General features: G+C 39.0%; 1 protein-coding gene across 23 annotated transcripts in view; it reads right to left on the minus strand.

The window, feature by feature from the left end:
* Positions 1 to 1,962: 1,962 nt before the first annotated feature.
* MAPK10 (mitogen-activated protein kinase 10) overlaps positions 1,963 to 25,704 on the minus strand; it is a 266,175-nt gene continuing 242,433 nt past the window's right edge. For 16 of the 23 annotated variants that reach the window (XM_073340583.1, XM_073340591.1, XM_073340594.1 and 13 more), the window contains 2 exons: positions 25,276 to 25,353; positions 1,963 to 17,455 (listed from right to left, as the gene is read on the minus strand). In XM_073340583.1, the coding sequence (XP_073196684.1) occupies positions 17,313 to 17,455; positions 25,276 to 25,353 (221 nt within the window). In that variant the 3' untranslated portion in view covers positions 1,963 to 17,312. Of the gene's footprint in view, positions 17,461 to 25,275; positions 25,354 to 25,704 lie in introns of all 23 variants that reach the window. The other 7 variants (XR_012158458.1, XR_012158459.1, XR_012158454.1 and 4 more) reach the window with 7 other exon arrangements.

Here is a 25,704-nt window from a genome sequence, read left to right on the forward strand (position 1 = left end):
GCGCTGTGTGAAGAGGAACTTCCTTTTATTTGTTTTAAACCTGCTGCCCATTAATTTCATTTGGTGGCCCCAAGTTCTTATATTATGGGAACAAGTAAATAACTTTTCCTTATTCACTTTCTCCACACCACTCATGAGTTTATATACCTCTATCATAACCCCCCTTAGTCTCCCCTTTTCCAAGCTGAAAAGTCCTAGCCTCTTTAATCTCTCCTCATAGGGGACCCGTTCCAAACCCCTGATCATTTTAGTTGCTCTTTTCTGAACCTTTTCTAACGCCAGTATATCTTTTTTGAGATGAGGGGACCACATCTGTACGCAGTATTCAAGATGTGGGCATACCATGGATTCATATACGGGCAATAAGATATTCTCCGTTTTATTCCCTATCGCTTTTTTTAATGGTTCCTAACATCCTGTTTGCTTTTTTGACTGCCACTGCACGCTGCGTGGATGTCTTCAGAGAACTATCCACAACAACTCCAAGAGCTTTCTCCTGATTAGTTGTAGCTAACTTAGCCCCCATCATCTTGTATGTATAGTTGGGGTTATTTTTTCCAATGTGCATTACTTTACATTTATCCACAATTAAATTTCATTTGCGATTTTGTTAGCTATGTGTAGGAGTATTTAAAAAGGAGGACTGGGTTTGAACTGGTTTATCATGTCTCTAGTTCTGCATATTATTGGTTGACTCCAAATGCTCCAAAGAGGTTCCCCATTTCCCTTACAGATGCTATGTAGGGAAGGCCCCGAATTTGACTTAAAATTCCTTGTTAAAGGAACTCTGGTATTTGACAGTGATGCTTTACACAAACAGAAAAAGAAATCACAGTGAGCAATTAAACCAAAAAAGCCAAAATAACAATTGCTATTGTGTATGCATGATTTTACACTCGCAAGAGTAACATTGCCGCATCAACTCTGGGCTGGATCCTGTAGTCCTTTCTCAAGTGAAACTCATATTGGTCTGTGCTGGCAGTATTGATGATGATCAAGATAATGCTGATTAATTCAACCAGGCAAAGCGATGTTGGTTCAGATTCCAGTAGTAAAATTCAGAGGGCCCTGTGCTCCTAAGCCCTTAACACTGGGTTTAAAGAGACGCATGAAGTCTTCTGTGGGACCTCTGGACAGGGGGTAAATTTAACTTCCTATTCATGTTGCCCAAGTGGAAAAGGAAAACACTGGTAGGTGAAACAATTATTTCTTTGCTTCTAATGTGGGTATTAAAAATAGCAAGTTTTTTTTTAATTAAAGTAGTTTGTACTCTATATCCCTTTTTTAAAAAAAAATTCATGTTATTAGTAAACTGCATTTTAGTTGACTAGATTATTCAATTTTTGAATCTTTGTCAGAGAGAGGGTTGAATAATACTCCCGCTACTCAAATGTTTAGGACCACCTACACTACACCCTTCTGCTTTATATATCCAAGAGCTGCTCCAATGGATGCAGAACAGGGCAAATTCTGAGTCAGACTATTTGCAAAAGCATGACTTTAAAGGGAATGAATAAGGCAAAATGGATTTTGCCTGAGCAGAACACTTGCCCCTAATTCCTCTGGAGGTAAGTTTCTAATCTGACTGTTTAGCAGCGCTCTCCTTTGGGCAGTGCTTGTTGGATTGAATGTTAATATATATTAAGAGGTGGTGTGTTCCAGTGGATAAGGCACTGAACTGAGACTCAGGAGACCGGGGTTCTAGTCACTGCTTTGTCACTGACCTTTGTGCATCCTTAGGGAATCATTCTGCTGCTCTGTGCCTTGTCTATTTAGATTATAAATTCTTTCTTATAGGAACTGTCTCTTATTATGTGTATGAGCACCATGCACCTAGCACAAGGGGGCCTCAACATTGCTTGGGGCCTCTAGGTGCTGCTGTAATGTGGCCAATACTAATGCCACTCTTGGAAAGGTAGAGGTGGTGCGAGGACTACATGAAATAATTCACACTGCTTCTGATTTCAAAGAGTTCTTTTTATTTTCAGTCACACACAGAGTATTTATTCATACACAGTAAATTTAAAATCTCGAGTGTCTTTTTTTTTTCTTTCCATCTAAAAAAATATAATTAGTTCAGGACCGGAGACGCAGGTATGTCATTTCCTGAAGTGATTATACTTTTCTGAAAAGTCCGGTGCTGTTTGGAGCTGGAGTTTGGGCATGGGAAAAAAAGACTGTCAGACTTTTACACTGCTGTAGAGGAACCGTGCACGTACCTCCTTCTCACACCAGAACAAAATCAGTCACAAACAGTACCAAAAAAAATGAACTTCTATTTATTTTACATAAAGGAATTACATCTAGTCTTAGTAGTTGAACATCCTCTTCCTCCTCCTCACTTGTGCAATCTCCATAAGATTCTAACGCTAATCCCACCTGCCTTATTTGGACAAAACTCCTGCCGGACGTAAAGCAGGAGTTTTGCCTCACTGAGGAATGCAGGGTTGGGCCTAGGTTAGTGTTGTTGTTAAAGTGAGTTCCATGCAGCAGCAATGATTGTAGTTAGTGTAGGAGCTTTGCTTTCCAAACAAGTCCCTAACTCTAAACTACCTGGCATCCACGCATGAGATAAGGAAGAAAACATAATGCATTGTTTGCTAATATACATGGCTTCTGCAGTAGTTGTTTTGGGTGGGAGTGATTTCATTCTCGGGGGTCAGATGTGAAAGGGAAAAGGTTTATTTTGGGGGCACTCCACAATTTATTACCCTCCTGTTAGTTAAAATTGCCTTTCAGTCAATGTTTTAAATCCTGCAGGCCTGAAGAATGGCATTTTCTTTTCCAGCCTTGAGAGCTGCCTGCCTCAGTCTTCTGTGTTTAAGGGGATGTAAGTCAAAGTCCTGGGAGTTGGTTAAAACAGGCCTGGTGAGAGACAATGTAGAATTCTGCCAGCTAACCAAAAGGTCACGCTAAAATTCCATGTGAAAACAATGTTGCATTTTCTGTTGCTCAGTGATGGACGTGACAACTAGAACAAAAAGCATCAATCAAATTATGCATTTGTATATTCTGAAAATGAGTGCCAAGCCTAAGTAACTGTGGCCAGGACACTGTGCTGAAGCAAGTCACAGCAGAGAAACTCCCCCAGGTTATGGAAGGCGGAACAGGTGCCATGGCCTGCAGCTTTCCTCTAGTGCAGGGGCTTGGCATTTACAGATTCACACTCTGTGTGAACTCATCGGCTGTTCTTTCGACATGCCTCCCCTTACTCCTCTTCCCTCCTTTAGAGGAGGGAGAACCACCAGTGAAGGGGCAGCACACTGTAGGGGAAAGAGAATCTCCTGGCAGAGGGTCTCCAAACCTGGCCCTCCGCCAGCACAGGTGGTGGTGTGGAATTCCACTTAGGATCTGGGCTGCAAGTAGCAGTTTAATTTTTTTTTTTCAAGCATTTTCCTGTATGAAGACCATTTCCAATCGGAATATGTCGCTTTGTCCCACTGTGCTGATTTAATTTGGTATCTATTAACACAGTAATGATGATAATGAAATCATTTCCTACTGACGTGACTCTCAGGTGTGCATCCATCCGTTTGCAATGCTAAACGTACCACCAGCTACAAAATTGCTTATAATGACAGAGTTGTTCTGACTGGCTGATCAGCATGCTAATGAGGTACCAGTTCATTAATTTATGTAAATCACATGGCTTGGCTGAAACTATTGTTCAACACTCATTATAGCCTACTTCATTTTCTTCCCTCACGAAGGTTTAAGCAATAGCAATAAAGCTACTGCGCTACATCTATTATTACAAATGAGACAACTGCATTCCTGGAAAAATAAAAAGAATGACTCTATGCCTTGTGCATTGTAATACCCTTGAATTATGGTTCTATGACTCCTAACCATTCATTGTGCCTTAAAAAGTGCACTGAAATTACGTACAGTAAAATCTGAACAAGACACCCTAATTAAGAGGCAGCCTCCTGTGTTGAGACCACTCCCAAATACCTTGGGCCTAAGGTCATCCATCCCCATCCTATCTGAAAAAAGAAAAGGCTGCTACTCTGAAACCAGTCATAAGATCCCTTGTGTCAATACTGGGGTGTGTGTGTACCACGCTTCCCAATCAGAATAGGCATGTATTGCACAAATTTTCACGTGTATAAACCATGCCACGAGGCAATACAGAATCAGGTCCCTTAAGACCAATTCTGCACTACCTTCTAACTGACTTTTGCCATCTCTTTGGACAATGGCTTAAGACAGGTCTTATTGTATTTCACATACTGTGCATTTCTCGATACTGTAAATAATGATACCGATTGCATTTCAGGAAAGGTGTTCCGATATTGAAAGGGAAAAAATGTGGTAGATCCTCAGTTCTTTATTAAACTAGCAGATAACTGGCATTTAGAGAAATGCATATGCTTAAATTTCTCATTCAAGAGATGACTGAATTGACACTATTTTACAGAAAAATTGGCTTGGCAAATAATCTCCATTTACTTAGAAAACAGCAGAAACTCTATAGCTCATTCTTCAATTTCTTGGTGCTATGTATTACCCTAAATCCTATTCCACTTGATTTTTTTCTGCAAAAGTAACATAACATGCTCTTGCTCTCATTCACACTGTGATGTCACTGTTCCTTGCTTATTACCCTTATAGCATGTATGCCAGTAATTCAGAGGAATTATATCCTCCTTGCATGTTCTTTGCTATAAAATGCAAATTCATTAGTTCCTCAGAGCAAGAGTATAAGGTTGATACAAATATGACTTTTCTTGGGGGACATCTGCTCTAAACAATGTATCATGGATTTGAGTATAATCACAATTAAAAAAAAAAGCCTTCTGACAGGGCAAAATGACTTCCTTAATCAGTAAGTGTCATACTACATTGTCATCTTTTAAAGAGAATGCATTGATCTTATTTTTACCTACTGTATATCTGATGTAATATCTCTTACTGGAGTGTTCTACTTACAAATAGAAGACATGAAATTAACTTTATGGAGAGACTGTCATAAATTTTGCTATGCTAGGGAGCATTAGGGTTGTGTAGATGATCATACTAACCTCACTGAGCCCTTAAGATTTAAATAGAGAATGATTCATCAGAAGTGATTTGGAAATATGTAGGTTCTTTGGAACACCAGGTAGTTGAAACTATTCCAATTCGAGAGGTGGGTATAACTTATCAAAGCTACATCACACTCTCTTTGGACCTTATTCTGCCACTCTTATGTGAATGATACTAAAAGGGACCATTTACAGATGAAGATATTAATTAGCATGGTGACAAAGTTAGACCCTCTCTGATGGCAGCTCCCAACACTGCCAAATTGCAGTTTGTTTCTGGATTACCTGACAGATGTACCACATCAGAGAGATAATTTCATTATACACCAAACTGGATCTGAAAGTAGTTACTTCAAACATATAGTATTTTGGATCTATGCTTCCTCTGAGAGAACTCACTGTGTATTAATTTACTATACTTGAAGGCTGGACCTAATGGTAGGGTTTCATCATACATTATATTTTTGGGAAGCACCAAGAATTACAGCTAAATAGGTAATTTTTCTCCAAAGTTAACAGTTGCAATAGATCCCTCACTTTCTACTACGTCAGCAACCTTATGCAGTGTGGGTGCAAATAGAAAGTATATACCCAAGGGTAGGAATCCACTAAATAATTGATTTTAGATGGTAAGAATTACAGGTAGATAACTTGCTTTTGTTTGGGAAGTAGGCTGTGTGTTAAACATACTTTAAATGGGGGTTTCAGCAGGGGTCTACATAATTACAGCATTCTCCAGTTGCTTTTACTGTATCAGGCCTCATTGGGGTTATATTTTATTTCATGTACGCTCTTACAGAGTCCACTGATATGAAACCCCATGGAAACATGAAAGAAGCAAAGACGACAACGTGAAGGTGGGGAGAAAGCAATGTAGCTATGCCCCCGGGAAATAATTCCCCTTTCCTATATTACAGCAAACCTAAACCACCAAGCTATCTGAAAGAGAGAACAATGCAAGCATGTCATCTCCATTTTGACACATTCATTTTCTTGTGTGGAGGTGAGTTTCATCAAACTAGTCTCACGCTTATCAGCGGTCGGTACCAGTTGGAGAAACCCTAGTGTGTAAATGAACATACTTTCTTCCAACTTTTGAGGGATTTTAGGCACAGGCTTGCAAATGATTTTCACAGGACTCACCATGGCTAAAATCCCATACAATGCTTTGAAAATGTATCTGCCAGTGACACTTCTGAAGGATCCATCTGAGTTTTTCCTGCATTGTCTTCCCATGGAGAAGACACAACTCACGCCATAAAGGTAACTGGCAACTGTTTTTTTTTAAACAGCAAACTTGCTGCAGAAACATGCTTGTTCCAAGGAAAGCAGTATTACCTGAAATGTCCATGAGCATCAAGAACATAATAAACTGCCCAGTGTTCACAGAGTAGGGGAAGAAATGCAGTACAGAACTGATAGGAGCACTGGTTTGGTTTCCAGTGATGCCTTCAGCACATTCTTGCCTTTAGATGATGATCTTGCTTCACCTCATGTTCCTTCACTTGTGTTCTTCTAAAAGAGGTTATACATACAACTTTACAAGGCCACAATCAGAAGAGTAATGTGAAAACTGCAGTCATAGGAGAAGTAAGTTTTAACTCCCTACAGTAATACAAACCAGCATCGGCAGGGAATAATTGGGGAATATTCTTGGTTGTCAACTCTGCCCTGTCCAGCTCTAAACCCAGTGTGTGCTATGTCCACTAAAGGGTTTGCAATTAAAACAATACCACAGTCAACTTGCTGAAAGAGATGCATTGCAAATCTGGAGTGGAATCTTTCTCCAGGTCCCTGAGTTCTGGTTTCATTGTGTGTCACAATGGCACCAACACATTTTGTGCATTAAAGGGTAGTAGCTGTGCCCATGTAGATTGCATTGTATGCTGCACTGTTAAAGATGTTAGGGGGGGCGACACTTCTGTTATTCCGTCCATGTCACTAACACCAGAAAAGGAGAAAGGGTAGTTAACACTCATTGCAACAATTCATTCCCTAAGTTTTAGCAATCCTACATTTTGCTGCTGGTGTGTGAAAGATTGTAGTGACACTGTAATTTTATTGCCTCTGCCATTAACATACTCATTCCATTTGAACTGATCATGCAGAAGGTCCGCAAGATAAAAGCAAGCAGCTCAGTAGTGCTGCCACTTGTCCAACTGGAATCACCAACTGTGAGTGTTGCTGAATTATCCAGGCAAGTTGAATTTGCCTCTCTTTTGGAGTGGGGAAGAGGATGAGAGGGTCTACAGTGCCAGAGAGAACACAAGGGGTAAGTGCATTTACGCTTAAATAACATGCACTGACCTTTCAGGAAACTGAATACAAAAAGCAATCCTCTGCCACTGCTAAGAACCCACAGGATATGTCATTGGGCTTGAGCTGAAGTTTGACAAGGGCTCTGCCTTAGAACTCCAAAGTTCACAATATTTAGATATAGGGTTTCATTTCTCACTAGGTGCAGTGACTTTAAATAGCAGTCCCTCTCTTTTTCTTAGTCCTCCCACTTCTGGCTAGGGGCTCTATGGAAATTAGCAGTTTTGCTTTTTAGAAAGGTTTTATGCAAACTCTTCATTTAAATTTCTCTTTGTTCATGCTCCCTTAAATTGGGGTTCAAATCATGCAGGATTGAGTCTGATTGTTTTACCTGAAACATAGCCTGTCCTTATGTAAACCTTACAGCAAGAGCTGCAACCAGGACAGTTTATGATAGGTTTGCTAATACAGTGTTTGGGGTCATTAAAAAAATCAATATTCTACAATAAAGAGTGTAGGTTCACTCTAAATTTGTTTCAGGTTAGACTCAAGTCTTGTTTTGTTTGCGTTTTTTTAACCTCATTGGCAAACCTGGTCCACATTTGATTTGTAGGGACCCCGCAAATCTCTCCTCCTGGCTTGGGGTCTCATCAGAGTTCAGCCCACTAGTAATTCTTTTCCCTAGTTTTAGGATAAGGCAGTAGGGCTGAAGCTGAAAAGATAAGATCTGGTTTTGGAGAATGTAAGGCAAATAATCCTGATGCCTCCTGGCATAAATTGATCACCAAGAAGAACTGTTTTCTGCACCATCATATATACTGCGGCACATTGAGGGGTGTTTCCCACCGCCTGATGCCTCAGGGACTGATCCCTGTCACATATTGGACTCAATGGTCCAATTCCACTTCATTTGTGCTTCTTCAGATGTTAGGCAGGAATTGATGACAGTGTGGTATTTTCATGGCACCTGCAGATGATTTCTTGCCCATATCTATATAGGACTTTTCCCCCCTAACATATGTCAATCAGTGAGTAGATGACCTTAAAAGATTTTCCACCCCACACATCCCCTAAACAATTGGTTGTTCCTGGAAAGTGAAAGAGAATGATTTCAATGTCTGCCTATATAGTTTGTAGAGAAACAAGATGGATGAATTAATAGCTTTTTATTGGACCAACTTCTATTGGTGAAAGAGACAAGCAAGAGAGCTTTGTGTAGCTAGAAAGCTTCTCTCTCACCAACAGAGGTTGTTCTAGTAAAAGATATGACCTCACCCACCTTGTCTCTCGAATATCCTGGAACCAAAATTTAGTTTGTATTAAGATGAGATCATACATTTTCTACCTGCATCTCACATCAGCCAGAGCTGGAAGTTGTTAACCATCTTGAAATTCCTTTCACAATCCTCCTTTGAACGGGAAAAGTTTTAGATGCTCAAATCATTTTTTCCACATTTACAGTATCTCACTGCAGAGCCGAGAACCAGCTGCTCCCTATAAGGAGACTTGGCACAAGCATTCAGAAAAGTAGCTATTTTTTTCACTGGCCCAGTTACTATTATATACAAATGTGTGTCCTGCTGGGATATGGACAGAGCCTTCGACGGAGGCATCAACAAGACAAACAATAATTAATCCTTCCCCCGAGGCCCATTTTAAAATATGACAAATCCATTACGAAATCACTAGTAATTAAACCAACTAAACTTGCTCACAATGCACCATATACACTAAGAGACCCATAATCACATCTTCTTGAAGACATGCTAGCTAAGCGCTTCAAGCTGTACAGTTAGTAGGAGAGTTCAGAACATTATGATTAAAAATCATGACCATCTGCTGGAGAAGGCACAGTGTATTAACCTAAAATGGAGTTAATGCTTTATTTGAATTGGTCTGTGGAAGGTCTTAGCTAGAGAGCAGTTTAATTGGAGAATGTGTTTTTTCTAAAAAATAGTATAATGCTACCCCCAAAAGAAAAGGCTTGTGCCATTAGTAATGTGGAGAAAGCCAAAATGACTGGTTGTTGGCCACAGTTTCCATCTACAGGACCATCAGGCTTTAGTTTCCCATCACACCAATGGACTGAAGCCATACCAAACGTCTAAGATGAATTAAAACCTGCACTAATATGCTTAATCCAGCCTTACATTCTCCTCATGAATTTTTGCCAGGCACAAAATTTACTTGCTGATCTTAATCCCAATGATGATACCACTCTCTTTCCTATGTGTTCTGAACAAACGGACAGGTAAAGTTTTGCCTCATTTCTATAAATGCTATTCAACATAGATTATTTGCCATAACCAATCTTTCTATAACAAACTACTTTTCACCAAAATAAGTGAAATTAAAAGTGAGACCAGCAGACTAAAGAACTGAAATTTCAAGTTAGAGGTCTATTATTTTAAACTGCTTGAACCACAGCTCCCTATAAAGGTCAATGGGCATTATGTGATATGCAACAGCAATGGCCAGATCCTGATCTAGAACCACTATAATTTAGGATTCAGGGTTTGTTTGAAGTAAAAATATGGCTAGTGTGTGGATTTGGATTCAGAGATCTCATGAAGTGTTCTCACAAAGATTTTTACTTCTATGCTGGAGAGGTGCAAGCCTCACAAAAACTCTGTGTTGGAAGATTTCAAGTACATTTAAATGGAAAATATTCCCACCTCCCCGTTCCATTTTGGAACCAAAATCTTATAAAGGTGTTTGGAGCCTGGGTTTTAAATCCAAATTCTGCAGCAAATCAATGGGGTTTGAATTAAATGTTTTAGTTGTGGCCCATTTCTTTGCATGAAAACTGGAAGAAGAATAGACCACAATGCTCGCCTGGTTAGTGTAGGGGACTCAGCTCTGCATAGCCTAATCACATCACTATCTTAACACAAAAATACATTTGAATTCCTTGCTTATCACTGATTTACAACAGTAATGTTACCCAAACCCCACTCTTTTCTATTCTGCTCCTTAAAGGCATTGAAGTAAGTTGAGAGTTGCTTTAGGCTGATTTTTATCTCCATAAGTTAATAAGGGGTGAAGGAAAGGGGGCAAGAAAACAGAGAGGGCTGTATGTTTGCCTTTTCTTATTTCACCCACCACATGAAGATCAAATAGGATTTCCTGGATAAAACTATTTTAATTAAATTAGTATAGAGCTAGTTCTAAAAGAAAGCAACCCAAACATTCCTTATTGGAACAGTCTGTCTTGACATACATACATGTTCAGTCGGTGAAATACACCCCTGTGCAGAGAGCTCTTAACAAGGCCTCCACAACACTAACTCCTCAAAGTAGGGCATAAGTAAAGCACAGGCCTCATACAGGTGCCCTGAGGAGGAGGAGTGAAGTTCACTCATTGGCCACAGCTTCTTCACAGGTAAGGAGGGTCCCATTCTGTAAAATTCAGCAGCTTTCCTAATGTACAGTCACAGAGGTGCACTTGGGGCTTCACACACAGAGTACTTAAAGTATTTCATTTGAATCCTGACCTTACATGACTTGGTGCTCTCAAAGTCTCACTGAAGTTAATGAGTGCAGAAGACATGCATAATGAGGTCCTATATCAATATGGTTTACTACACTGTGTTATTTATCTGGAACACTAAAAACCAACTAAACAGAAGCAAATCAGTACACCAGTGAAAAGTATCTTCATGAGAAGAACTCAGACAAGATTTTCTTTTGACATGAAGGGGGAAGGAAAGTCCTTTCTGCTTTTAATAACTCAAAACTATCGATGAATGAAGCCAAAGCCAATATGGGGCCCTTACACCAACCAGAGGGAACATAGAAGGGGAAAAAAGAAAATAATGTAAGGAGGGGAAATGGTAATATTTTCAGTTTATCCATGCTTAGTGGTTCTGGCTACCGCTTCAAAGTTGGATATTTATCCCCCAGTCTTCATGCTGAACTTTTATTGGCTTTGTGGTTTTTTTTAATCAACACTTATATGTTACAGTCCCTAATGTCAGTTATACTTTGAAGTCCGCTCATGCAGGTCTACAGGCAGGTGTCTTATTACAGAATGGACGTGGCAAGGTGAACAGTTCATTTTCCTAGTTAGGTTTTGGAGATGCTGTTGTTTAATATATACTGGCCGTAAGTCCCACTTAATTTACTAAATATACATCATTCTTTATATACACAAGCCCCTGGGATCTTCCTTCTCAGTACATGCCTGACCAAGGAAATAGCCAGAGGTCAACTACATTTAGGCATACAGTGATCTTTTTTTTAAAAGATCCAACAAGACGAGGTGGTGAATTATTACATATTAGTTACAGAGAAGAATAGAATCAGTTCAGCTATTTACATTGTAAATATCTGGTTTTCTAGAAGAAAAGGATGGCTCTGTTCAGTGGAAATTAGCGAAGAGAACAGGTGTGCCTGTCTAAACTGATAAGCACAATGAGGGTATTTTAGTTTCCAAAGTGGCCAAGTCTTACTTGAGTATATACTTTTCAGCCTCAGCTGGAAATGACTCACTTGGCCTTGGCAGGAGTTTTCAATGTTCTTTTTGCAGACTTGGACCTTCTCCAAAAGCCTTAACCTGACATTTGTCAACGAGATTGAACAGAAATGAGGTTTAAACAATTCAGCTCTTGCAATCAATACCAAATTAAAAAAAAGAGATATTAGGTCTTACTGACAAGTTCCTAATATATCTCATGGATTCCACTAAACTACATTGGACAGAGTTATTTTCCAACTCCTCAAAGATGACAAACAATTTTTTTTCTAATTAAGACATTACATAGTTGTGGAATATTCAAATCTGCTGAACATTGTTTTTTTGTTTGTGCAGGGGGTATATTTATTTAAAGTTCATCTTCAGCCTGCCACAAGTTAATGGTATCCTTTGAAAACTGATGTAAATTGAAACAAGCACAACTATCAGATTCTTGAAGATGCAAGGTTTGATTAAGTTTACAGGGTCATTTTCCACATTAAGAAATTTGGATCAAATATTAGTATATCACGAAGAACCTAAAAACACACACCCACTCGTGCACGCAGAAAAAATACAAACCTAAACACCTAACTCACACTTGTGTTTGCCTGACTATTTAACAAAAATCTAATTCTTTCCCAACAGGTTTTCATTCTGTGTTCCTCTCCTCAGAAACAATAAAGAGTATAGCTGGGTTGAGAATTTTAGAGATTTTGAAAATTTGTCTTGTCCCAAATAGGGAAAATCTTGAAAAATTTCTGCAAACTGATCATAATAATACAAAGCAGATCAGGTCAACTTGGGACTTGTGCCAATTTCAAAACCTTTTTCTCCCTCCAAATTTTTTCAAATTGGAAGCTTCATCAAAACCAACCCTGTCTCACGAACAGTTTGGGTTCTGATGAATCAGCATGTTCAGATGAAAAAAAAATTGTTGTTAGAAAACTTCCAACGAGCTCTACTCAATGGTATCAACTTGGATGGGATTTAATGAAGGGACAGTGTCATGGAAATTGTCCTCAGGGCACTAACATAAGTCTAGCTTCTTCAGTAAGCACCAGGTAACAGCCCAAAGGTGAAACCACATACGGGAGCCTCAGCTTGGCTTGTAAATTGAGCAAAGTGAGTGGTACTGTCACAGCATCATCTGATCTAGCCAATGTTGCCACCTCTTGGAGTTACAGATTTATGCCATGAAGAAAAGAATTTGAAAAGGAAAAATTCACTGAATGAGGGATGTGTTCGTCATCTAGGTTCTGTTTCTGATCAACAAAATAAGCTACCCCAAGTGTACTTCCACGCCATGTGATGTAGGATTCTACTGAACTTGAGGTTACATCAGGCAACCCATGTAAACTAGAATAATTCAGAAGAAGAATGTGAGTTGCAAACATCTCAGCGTTGGACCAACTTAAAGAAATACTTTAATTGTCTAAAGATACTTTACAGTCTTCATGGAATGTTTCTTTAGAATTTATTGAAACCAGTAGGGCACTCTGGATATTATCCTTTATGGAGATTTAGTGAACCAATCTTTAGAATCCTATAGCAGAAAATTATACCTCTATTTAAATTCTATAGGCTGGTGATAATTTTCTGTTACATTCTATATTTTTCTATAAGGGAAATGATTAGTCAGTCATGCATTGTGGGTGTTGCATAACCAGAGCAAGCCTAAAAAGAAACCACTCTTCCAACAGCCATCAAGTTTGCAGGAGCAAGGTTAATCTCCATACCAATAGCTAGATCTGCATAACCATCTGTTTATTTCAACCTCCTTCACGTTCAAACAAGGAAAAATATCAGTCTCTTAGAAGCATTAGTACACTGTAATTCCTGTAGGGTTCTCATATCATCCAGAAACTTAGGAAGATGCCCCTGAAGATGTAGTAGCCCCATTGGTTCTTCAATCATTTCCTCCTTTTACAGTTTCTTAAAGTGACTTTAACTAGTGTTCAGTACAGAGATTGGCAATCACTTTACTCTGCCAGTGGCTATCAACATGATTTAAGGAAGTCACTTAAGGGCAGGTATTTAAAGGTTTCAGAGACCTGAAGATGCAGATAGGTGCCTAGTGGATTTTTCGAAAGCACCTAGGCACCTAACTTCAATGGAAGTCAATGACAGTTAGGTGCCTAGTGGGATATTTCAAAAGTGCATAGGTTCCTATCAGCAGCTTCAGGCATTAAATCTAGCCCTTAGCCAGAATGTGTCTCATTCTTTCCATTATTTTAGCTGTAAAGCACTTTGAAAGCATATAAGTGCAAGGTATTAATTAATATTATTAAAAACAGAGGTAGATTTAAAAATCACTTGCAAGAGAGAGAATAAGAGCAACCATCATTTCATGCTGGCTACAATATTGAACTAATGAGGAAAAGGCTTGAAACACCGATGTCTGGAACTTCTAGAAGCTATGAAGGTTTTTATCTATCCATAGGTATTTACAGAGCATGAGTCACTGTAGTTTCTAGTTGATCGGTACCTGTATTCCTTTAGGTTACATGCTGACAGCATCAACTTCCTGAGCCAAGGGAAAATGAATGATACTATTCAGGTTTGAGGGGTTGTTACTCCAGCTCTGACAGATCCGACAAGGTCTATTGCTCATTTGCTGATAGCTTTGTCCAGGGTGGAGAGCCTTGCACCCTTCAAAGAGCAGAGCTGCCCAAAAGGAAGATTGACAAATTTAAGGATAAAAAGAAATGCTATGATTGTTTACTTAGGCCACAACTCAGCAAAGCACTTAACTATGTTCATCCCTATTCAGCAAAGAACTAAAGCATATGCTTAATTATAAGTAAATCCCATTGACCTGTGTGTGACTTAGACACATGCATTGGTGTTTTGATGAATCAGGGCCTTAGATGGGCATTTAGATAAACTGTATTCTCTATCTTAGGGATTCCTATAGTGCCAATCACTGGGACGTCTTTTATGGTGTCCGCATCCCTTTTCATCAGCCCAGGGAAAAATGAATTGTACTGCACAGGAGAGTGGTCGTTGTTCTAGTTTTGACAGATTAAACTTGGGAGAGTTTCCACACACTTTAAGTAGCTCTCTACAAAGGACTTCCCAGAAATTGTTCTGAAAGTCTATGGCATGGTTGTGGTTAGTTGTACTCATTTAATAATCTGTCACTCCAAGAGGCTCACCCTTTTTTCAGTTGAGAAGACAACCTAAAATGGAGGTGAATTCTCTATATTTTACTAGTGTTAACGTATGATGATTGAAAGCTGGAGCTGATAACTGCTATTATTGCTAGGGAATCCCCCTCAGTGTTATTGCTTTTGACACACCTACAATGCATTGTGGTATCCCTTTAAACACTTTCACGAGTATTTGCATTCACCTGAGGCTGGATTAAGGTCATGTTGCTAAACGATGATTTGATGTTTCATGGCTTTAAGAGAGAATATTGCTAAATCTATTAGCAGTAGTAATTTATTGTTTATACTTATTGCTTTCACACCTACTGCTGAAACTGAGTTTTTTTGAAAAATTACATACATAATTTTGTTTTCAATATATGAAAAAATGTCATGGAAAAAAAGCCACCAAAACATACCTGGGGAAAAATTACTTTATAGTGTAATTTCAAGACCACTCAGAGCTACTAACTCTGAGTTTACATTACATTTATTCTTTATTTTTATTTTACATACTTGAGTGGAAGCTTTATTGTTTGCTTTTTACTTTGGACAAAATCTCAGTTGATATTCAGATATTTTCCCCAGTTTAGGGATGGCAGATTTGTCAACTGTCCAATCAAATATTTGTAGATTCAAAAATTGTCATACATTACAGTTAACTAGAATAAGCTATTTAAATTAACTTTTCCTGCCATTTGGATGAGGCATACATTACAGATGGCACAGCACATTTGGATAAGAGGAGAGAGATGTGAACCCTAGAATCCTGGCTAAATTCCAACTCAGACAGTTGCATTTTGCCTACCTAAAATTCTCATTGCTGTTTCAGGAGGAAAAACAGTTCTTCAGTTGCCCTAAACAATTGTGTCGTGTTGCTGTACGCTGTTAAAAGACCTGACACTACTCTCTGCTGCAAGTCCAAAGTATTATTATCCATCAAAATCCAATTGATATTTACTCAATATTGGCTTCTTTGAAATATGCAAAAGCTGCCTGAGATCCTGATTGTTACACTCTCAGCTTGGCTCCTGGCTGTTAAATAAAGGCAAAGCATATTAAATGTATGAGAATATTTGACCATTCAATTTACTAACCTGCTAGGTGTAGCCCAGTTGATGAAGCACTTTGAGGAATCAGCTGATTTGTCACCGGGGGGCGGGGGGGGGAGGCTGAAACGAACTATAGAATCAATGATGTCCAAGTAATGTAATTCCCACAAGGGAAATTATTTAAAGGGAATTCAACTCCTTTGCAGCAACAAATACCTAGAGAGGGAGTAGACTGCAAACATCCCTTGTCTGCAATCCTGGCTGACCAAGCACCTAGTCATAAATGATACATAAAAATTGTGTACATCCTTCTTGTTGTTATCTGAGCCTATCCCCCACATTTTAGCCCCTAACACACACATACACATTATAATTAACAATGATAAGCCTATCTATAAGCTAAGAAAAATAACTCACTGTATTATCACTATGAAAAGTGTGTCTCTGAAGTCCTTGTGGGCTGAGATATTAGGTATTCACAGGACAACTCCTCCATCCTCAACCCCAACAGCTCCCAAAGATAGATATGCTTCCTTTTAACCTGGTCCTAGCTCATATCTGTGCTAAAAATCAAAGCAACAAATGTTAGCATGCACATTTTCCTTGTAAATCTCCATTCCGTGCATCCTCCGTACAAACCAGTATTATTAAAAATATATATATCAGTTGAAATTGGGGTGCTACATCTTCAAGGGTCTGAGAGAGCTCAGGCTTGACTTATTATTTTTGCTTTTACAAATCTTATCTGATATACAACTTAATGAACAAACAGAACAGATTATATACTGGCAATATGTTACAGATGTTCACATGAAATGGGCCAATTAGTTCTAGAGTGCACACTGCATATCTGTATATAATGTATAGAGATACACAGTTGCACATACTATCATACACATTTGTGTATGTTTGCTGTACAGGTACTGAGATAAATGTGTGTGTATCTATATCTAAGTGGCCAGAAGTAGGAAAATAGATTAGCAAGATAGTGAAATCAGATACACACACATACATATGTAGAGTGGCTACTGCACACCTTGTCATGCCAGTGTGAAAAAGGACAGTTGCAGGTTGCTGGTTTTGCAGCCATTAATTTTACATTTCATGGGGAAAAAAAGGCTTCTTTAATTCCCTTTTTTTTCAGTAAGCATCATTGGAAGAAGACCAAAGCAGAGCAACTATAAGTTAAATATATACTTGAGCTTAGCTGCATTACATAACTCTGTAGGAGAAGCAGGCTGAAAAGGGTTTTGTTTCATTTAAATCTTTATCTTTTATTTCTCTTCCTTTCCATCGTTTATTCTTGTTATTATTTTCCCCCTAAATTGCCTCATCTTCTGAAGAACGTTGGGTTTCGCAGGCAGGCGGCTAGTCACCTGCAACAACCGAGGGGTCCTGCAGAAGCTTCCAAGCTGCTGTCGGTGTCAGATGCCAGGGTTTGGTCAGTGGACATGGAGGAGATGTCGTTGACAGATGAGGATGGAGGGAGGCTTTCGCTGCTGTTCACTGCTGCACCTGTGCTAAGAAAATGAACACCAATGTGATTAAACCTGAAACCCAAGGAATCCTTGCAACTTGAAGACAAATGAAGCATTACTTGTTGCAACAGGGATTTGGAACACACACCATTTTAAGCAACAATGGAAGGTCAACAAAAATAGGCCAAGGAAAGCCCAATCCTGGAGTCATACAGGTCGATGGAAGTTTAGCTACTGACTTTGATAGCAGTAAGACTCGGACCATAAAGCTTCCTTTTCCAGCCTCAAGTTCTAGTCTTGACTAACATTTTAAACTACAGAAGTTTTGGTGGGAAACTTCTACCTCATGAGGTTGTTTTGAATAAAATCCATGTTGCATTTCTTATAAAGTAACTTCACTGATGTATCCTCTTAGAGCCATGAAAAAAATCAGGCTAGGGGCTTGTGGTCCACTGAAATTGAGCCTGAACAGACTGCAGGAGGAATTAGTTGAAGCTAAATTAGCCCCCATCGTATTGTATGTAGAGCTGGGGTTATTTTTTTCAACGTGCATTACTTTCCGTTTATCCACATTAAATTTCATTTGCCATTTTGTTGTGCAATCACTTAGTTTTGTGAGATCTTTTTGAAGTTCTTCACAGTCTGCTTTGGTCTTAATGATCGTGAGCAGTTTAGTATTGTCTGCAAACTTTGCCACCTCACTGTGAGAAGGTCACTCAGATGATCCTATTTACCCTTCCGTATAGTAAGAGATCAGAAGGAGTCACCCAATGAAATTAAAAAGCCACAACTTTAGCACTGCTAAAAAGAGTAATTTTTTTAAAAACAATGCATAATGATCCTAAGGAACTCACTTCCACAAATATTATTGAGGGGAGGAGGTTAATGGGATTCAAAAGAGGATTAGACACGCATCTGACTACTAAGACTGGTCATGTTCACATTCGAGAGGATATAAATGTGTACGGGCGACAAATCCTCATGCTTCAGGTCATAAGTCAACCTCTACTAACTCCCTGGGTTAGGAAAAAAACATCCCCAGTGGGCATGTTAATGAATAAACAAGTGCATGTGACATAGTAGACCTAAATTATGCAGAGGCATGCAGATTTTAAAGCAGACAGCAAATATATCAGAAGAACTTCCCTTTTTCATCACGTAAAGGGAATTGCCTGCACATTTTATACCACATTCAGCAAGAAAGACGACATTCTCCATTGATATACAACAAACAAGTTGGATTTGCATTGCAAGGAGAGAAATGCTGCTTTCTGATGCCTTCCACACCACTGCATCCATATTCTCTGCATTAGTTCCTACTGCATACTCTAGGGCAATGGGGCATATTTGGAATGTTTTCACACCAATGCTAGGGCAACTCCAGTACCCTGAGAAAAATGATCTACTAATGCAGAAGATCATGCTCTGTAGCATTTTGGAAAAGAAAGCTAGCTGTACCTATCAAGAACAGCTTGCCTTTAAATAAATATTAATTTTGTAACATGTCCACGGTCAGCACAAGAAGGGATCTTCTCCCAGCACTCCTCAGCACCAGATACAGATATCTAATATGCTCACCCCACTGCTTTGTAGCAAGTAGCTAGGTTTTACATTTCTGAGTTAGCAAATTGTTTCTTGGGTCACAGTTCTTATGTGCAAACAAGTCAAATGCCTTCTTGCAAGGCAAAAATTCCAGTTAGAATTCAGGATCCTGATATTCCTTCTCATACTTCTGGTTCAAAATGTTATTATGAATATTGACTTGTAGACCCTATAGCCAATATATGAAAAACAAATCAAAACCCCTTCACTTGGGAGAATGCATTCCGATCTGGACATTGACTACACATTTTGTCTTTTAGATCACTGGTCCAGGGGCCAGTGTTTGGAAACATTTACTGTCCTAAAACATAAGTGCTAGATTGCCAAAGGGGTTCTAGCCTTGGCAAATCACAAGATATCATACCTTAACAATCATGTCACTCTGGTTACACTCTTGGTTTTTTATTTCCATTTGAATTCCAAATTGATTTCAACAGCTGATATCACACAAAGATTTATGCTTTAAATCTCTTTAAAGCTAGGATGATAAACAGATTTTTTTTTTAAGATATAAGTCCCTGGGGCTTCTAATTGTCTTTGAGTTCTAGATACTGTGGTACCAGCTAAATTCATGTCAGATTTCCAGTGGGAGAACAAAAGCAAGATGATAGTGAGCATGACTTCATTTTAATGCCTTTAATGCAACCTTCCAGGAAGCGGAATAAATGCTTTATACTATTGGAAAGCCAGGACTCCTTGTTTTCCAATCATGACTCAGTATGACTCAGCATTGATGTTGATCCATATAGATCTGACATACCGGCCCATAAAGACAATTTCAACCTTTCTGTACCTTGCTGGGGAGGGGAGGGCATTGTGCATCTGAGGTGCAAGAAGAAGGGGGGCCCTAAGGGTATTACAGCAAGCTCCATGATCTGGGAGGTAACAGGAAAGCTACAGATCTAAAGACCTTGCACTGCAGGTTTGCCAGATCACAGTGCTAGGGAGAGGAGCAACTTTCATACCTTGCTGGAGCTTTCCACAAAGTTGCATGCTAGACTGTGTGTCTGGCTCCCTTAGAAGGTAATGAGAAGACCTATCAAACATTTGTGGAGGAAGGGACATCAAGCCTTATGTCTGGGGCTTTATGCCACTTTCCAGAGTACGGTTATTTCAACCAGGGGTTCTATTTATAGCCACATACAGAGATGTCTCAATGTTTCTCCCCTGACTTCCTTCTCACCAGCCACATAGCTGACTGGAAACAATTGGACTACAACTTCCTTCAGCCACCACAGTGGGTTTCAATCTTAATCCCCCTCACTTACAACACCGGTGAGACGACACAATACAGAATGCAAGAGAGTGATTGATACATGGTTCCCAACAGAAACTTGTTTCTTTTTAGGCCTGGGCCTAAGACCCTGACAAAGCCTACCAGACCCAAATCTCACAGTTCTCTAATCAGGCAAATATGCATTTATTTTAAGGGGATGGGAATAAAATGCTGCTTTTCTGCCTTGTAGTTGACATACAGTAAGATATGCTTCATATTTGAGACCAAATACAAACTGACACTCATTATTGTTTCTATGATTATTCACGCCTCTCTTTATTAATGGAGAAATATTTAGGGGTTGTGGTGGATAATTAGCTGAATATGAGCTCCCAGTGTGATGCTGTGGCCAAAAGAGCTAATGGAATCCTGGGATCCATAAACAGGGGAATCTCAAGTAGGAGCAGAGAGGTTATTTAACCTCTATATTTGGCACTGAAGCAACAGTTGCTGGAACACCGTGTCACTTCTGGCTTCTACAATCCAAGAAGGATGTTGAGAAATTGGAGATGGTTCAGAGAAGAGCTAGGAGAACGATTAAAGGATTAGAAAAGATGACTTATAGTGATAGACTCAAGGAGCTGAATCCATTTAGTTTAACAAAGTAAAGATTAAGGAGTGATTTGATTAAGTATCCACATGGGGAATATATAATAATGGGCTCCTCAGTCTAGCGAGAAAGGTATAACACAATCTAATTGCTGGAAGGTAAAGCTAGCCAAATTCAGTCTGGAAATAAGGAATACATTTTTTGACAATGAGGATAACCAGTGGAACAATTTACCAAGGGTCATGGTGGCTTCTCCATCACTGACCATTTTTAAATCAAAATTGGATTTTCTAAAAGAGATGTTCTAGGAATTATTTTGGGGAAGTTCTATGGCTTGTATTACACAGAAGGTCAGACTAGATGATCACAATGGTCCTTTCTGGCCTTGGAATCTATGAGTTGACTTTTGTATGAAGCAAAACCAAGTCTTACCCAGCCACTTCTCTATTTATATTTTGTCAAATGACTTCAGAAAAGAGACCTGAGAACTAGGATCTAACAGAAACAAACATCTTGATAACCAGCAGCTATTTTTTATTTCTAAATGGTGCTTTGGATCGCATCATCAGGAAGTTCATGGGTCAATCATACATGACCATTAGTGAATAGGTTATGCTAAAGTAATGACCATTCACTTTCTCTTAAAAACAAAAATTGCTTATAATCTTTAAAGTAATCCATCTAAAACGTCACTATATTTATGGATGTACTAATACAACATGCCTGAACTGACATAACACTAGAAGTATCCATCCCTACATTTTTGTTCTTCAAATATATGTATATTGCAAGCATCAAATCTATCTGAAATTAATTCAGAGACTAAGCATTCAGATTATTCTTCAGGAATTAAAGGAAACACTGTAAAGGTTCAACTCTGGATTCTAATTAAGGGCAAAATATTTAAAACGTATGTTCCAGATAACTGGGCATGAGAGGACTTTTCTCAACTTTTTTTGGGGGGGGAGCTGGAAAAACAAGGACAGATCTCCAGCTAGGCATCATAAAGTTCAGGCCCACTCTGGCACCTAGAAACTAGTTTCGTGAAGGTGGTCAAACAGGACCACACTGTGAGATGTAACCTCTACTCCTGCATTCTTAAAATGGCACATGCATCGTTTTGTACATACAAGAGCCATATTCATGTCGGAAAATAGGCATTTGGAAATGATGCAGTTGTGCATCTAGCTACCTGCTTATTTTTGCGCACAAATAGCCACTTTCAAAATACTCTGCTTGTGTGAGTAAAACAAGATATATAGTCAAGTCTTGGGACCATGTGAAAATTGGACTCTCACTGTCAGGGAGCTGGGTACAGTTTCTGATTCTCTGCCCTAGCCATGGCACAGGTTAGCTGCAAGAGTTAATGGCACAAGAACACTGCTGGATTGCGGGTGGCAAGTGACCTCTTAAAACTGACCACTTATATGCCAGAGTGCTCCTCATTTTAATAAGAAACTCCTGGTAGAGAAATCTAAGCAGCCCATGTGTAGCAATCTCCTAGCATGTTCTTTGTGGAAGAGCACAGCAAGGAAGCCAGAGAGTTCCCAGGCACATGCAGGCTGCCAGCCAAGATATGATGTGACAAGGTTTCTTCTGAAATATAAATATTTCAATGAGGTATGCAACATCTGGATTTATCTGTAGCACAGATATATTTAGAGATCCCAAAATGCAGCAAGGTTAAGATTTAAAAAGTAATTAATTCTGACTAATTGCAAAAATGCATACGTATATAAAAAGGAAATGTTTTCAACTATCAATATGCCCTAGCTAACAAGTCTCCAAGAGGTTTCACTAGAGAATGGTTCACAGCATTTACAGCTGTTAAAGGTACTTTTCACTGTGTAGCCAGAAAGACAGCAAATCTTCAGGTGACAAATATACAAGATGCCTTTTGGTTTTGCTTGCAAACTCTAGGGGTCTGACCCTCCACTGATTTTACCTCAGTAGCGTTGTATTAAAATGGAGATTCAGGAAGTTGAAAGGGGAAGCTTGGTGCTTCTATTCTTTGGCAAAACAGCCCTCATTTGCATTGAAAATGAAGGGTGCCTTCATTTGCCAAGAAAGCCATAAACTCTCACACAATTTATATTCTTGTGATCAATAAATTACGAACACGAAAACAGAAGTGCCCTTGAGGGAAATCTACCAATCTCAACGGGGCTATCTTATCAAGACCTCAAAGTAGAACTTCAGTGGTGCATAAACCTTGTACTGGCCCTCTGCACAGTGCTGGATTCCACCCACAATGCACACTTTGGTAGACAGCACTTGCTAAGGAAATCTGCCCCATTCTGTTCATATCTTAACACCTACACAGTGTGTTGAGGCTGCTCTCCTCCATAAATCACTGCCTAAATGAACTGGATGACTAGGCAGGGCAAAATCCTCCACCAATGTAAATCGGCACAGCTCTGTTATATTAAAAGGAACTAAGCTGACTTACATTAGCTGAGAACCTGGCCCACACAGTGCAGCCTTCCTTTACTCAGAACTGTGGTAAGAAGTGCAAATAATCAGGCCCCAATTACTGAATATGCATCAAAGGTGTTTTTTCAAATCCTCCTCAATCTGCCTAATCAAATCCAATTTTCACCAGGATGCTCAAAAGCTCAACTACTTTATGAGGGCTATTTTCTTGGGCAAATGTCTTTCTAGCCTTAGCACATTTTGGTATTTGATTTGCTAACTAATAAAATTTTAAAAGTTTTTTTGTTATAAAGGTAATGTTTCCACCCTGCTGTACCCTGGTCCTCAAAATTGGCAGATTTGTTTGTCTTCATATTTTTAATAAAATTAAAAATATATCAGAAACAGAGGCCTGAAAACCTGGGAAGTTAGTGTTTCCATAAAACAGGCTCCCCTCCCCACATTCGATTTTAAAGGAAGTTGCTACTGTTATTTGACACTGATAATGAAAATGCAATTGAAAGGAGAACGGTGAAAGAAAAACACATAAGAAATTGCAATTTTGCATGCTCAAAAGTGTTTGAGTAAATAAAACAAATCAACAAAAACCTTCTGCATAGAGGAAATGGAACAGGGAAGAAGTTCAGTTTTCTTTTTATGCAAACATAATTCTTCGGTTGGCTTAATGAATTAGTTCCCAAAACAAGCAACTACAGTATTATTTGCACATAAATCAGTATCAAGCACTGCTCTTTAGCGAGCAATGTTAAATTACAAGGACTTATTCAAATACCTGGCAGGCCTTCAGATTTATTTTTTCAGTGACAGTACAATAATTCCCTACGTCAAATCTGCCTGTAATGTACTTCACCAGCTACTCTTCAGCAACACATTGGATTGCCTTTCATATCTTTTTCCTTGTAGCTGAAATCAAGATTCAATAACAGAGCCTAGTATTGCCAGTCAGCACTGTATTGACTTATCACACTTACATCATGTTTCCCTGAGTTCCATCGCTGAGTAATGGTGCATCACATAGTGTCACATTGGGTTAGTTCGCACGAACATTGGCAAGATGAAAGATGGCATGAATATGCTCAGTGCAAAACAGTAAACATACAGGGATACATCACACATTCAGAACCTTTTGATTAAATATGACGTTTCCATATTGAATGGTGAACATCTACTCACAAGAAATCAAAGTGGAGAACTTTTAAAGCAATTAATGATTAGAATGTATTGAAGGTTGTTTCATGCATAGAAACATTCCTACAGGGATGCAAATACTTTAAATCCGGATGCCTAATGTTTGTCTAAAAATGTATGTCTCCACAGTTACCTGTTTGTGCATACACAATCACCATTGGTATATAAATGCTTGTTTGCATGCATGTGGATTTTGCTCATTTTGAGCATATGTATTTTGTGGAGGCAGTTTAGGGATCCTTATGTAAAAATATGGCCCTTCTAGTCTATTTGCTTACCCAATCTCAATCAATATTTCAAATAAAGTGTTTTAACATCATCAGAGTTTCTGAAAGGATCAATTACAGTAGTAGGTCCAAATAGTATGCTTGTGCAGTGTACTTTTATGGACATAGGGCCAAATTCTGTGCTAGAGTAAATGGGCACCAATAGATTGATTTGAATAGGTTTTGCTCATTTACTCATTTAGAAACGTAATGTGTCATTTTCCTGGTGGTTCTGAAAATATTAACCATTCCCCATCTCCATTTCAACACTGTACAACTATTGTGTTTGTTTAGTCCTTAGAAACGCCAGTGCAGATGAGAACGTGAGTTCAATGTGAAGAAATCCCCAAAATAACCTCAAAACTTGCATGGAATCTAAGCAGCCTATTTTTAAATATTAAAATGACTCCGGAGTTCAGTTAATAGAACAACTCATTATAAGCACTAAATTGTAGAATACATTTTCAGCTTCAGATGTATAACTGCAGCCTCTCTATGCTGCTGTGGAGAACATGTTAAGGTTATTCATTGGGGTTGAGTACCTGAAGGAGAAGGCTGTCCTTTTACTACTCCATTTTTAGTTTTTTCTTCAGAATTCATTACTTCCTTGTAGATCAATTCTGTGAAAGACAATTGATGCTGTTATGAAAGTAGCTAGTTCTTGTGCCCATGAACAACTTAATACTATAAACTGCGAAATCAGTCACTCTCTCTTCTCTTCCCCCACCAGTTATTCCCCCCTATCCTTGTTCCTGCTGCTGGAGCCATTCAAGCAGTTTTGTCATGTCCTCTGTCACTTTAGTAACAGTGAAAGGAATAGGACTGTTATAACTGAGCTTATGTTCCACGTCTGGCACTGCAAAATAGGCTTGAGCACAGCAAATTCAGTGTGCTGAATTAAGGTAATTTAAGACTCTTCTGTGTACCAAGATTAAGCCACACACACTAGGGAGTTTTAAAACTTTTATGCA

The sequence above is a fragment of the Lepidochelys kempii genome, chromosome 4 (assembly GCF_965140265.1).
Source record: "Lepidochelys kempii isolate rLepKem1 chromosome 4, rLepKem1.hap2, whole genome shotgun sequence".
NCBI lineage: Eukaryota > Metazoa > Chordata > Testudines > Cheloniidae > Lepidochelys > Lepidochelys kempii.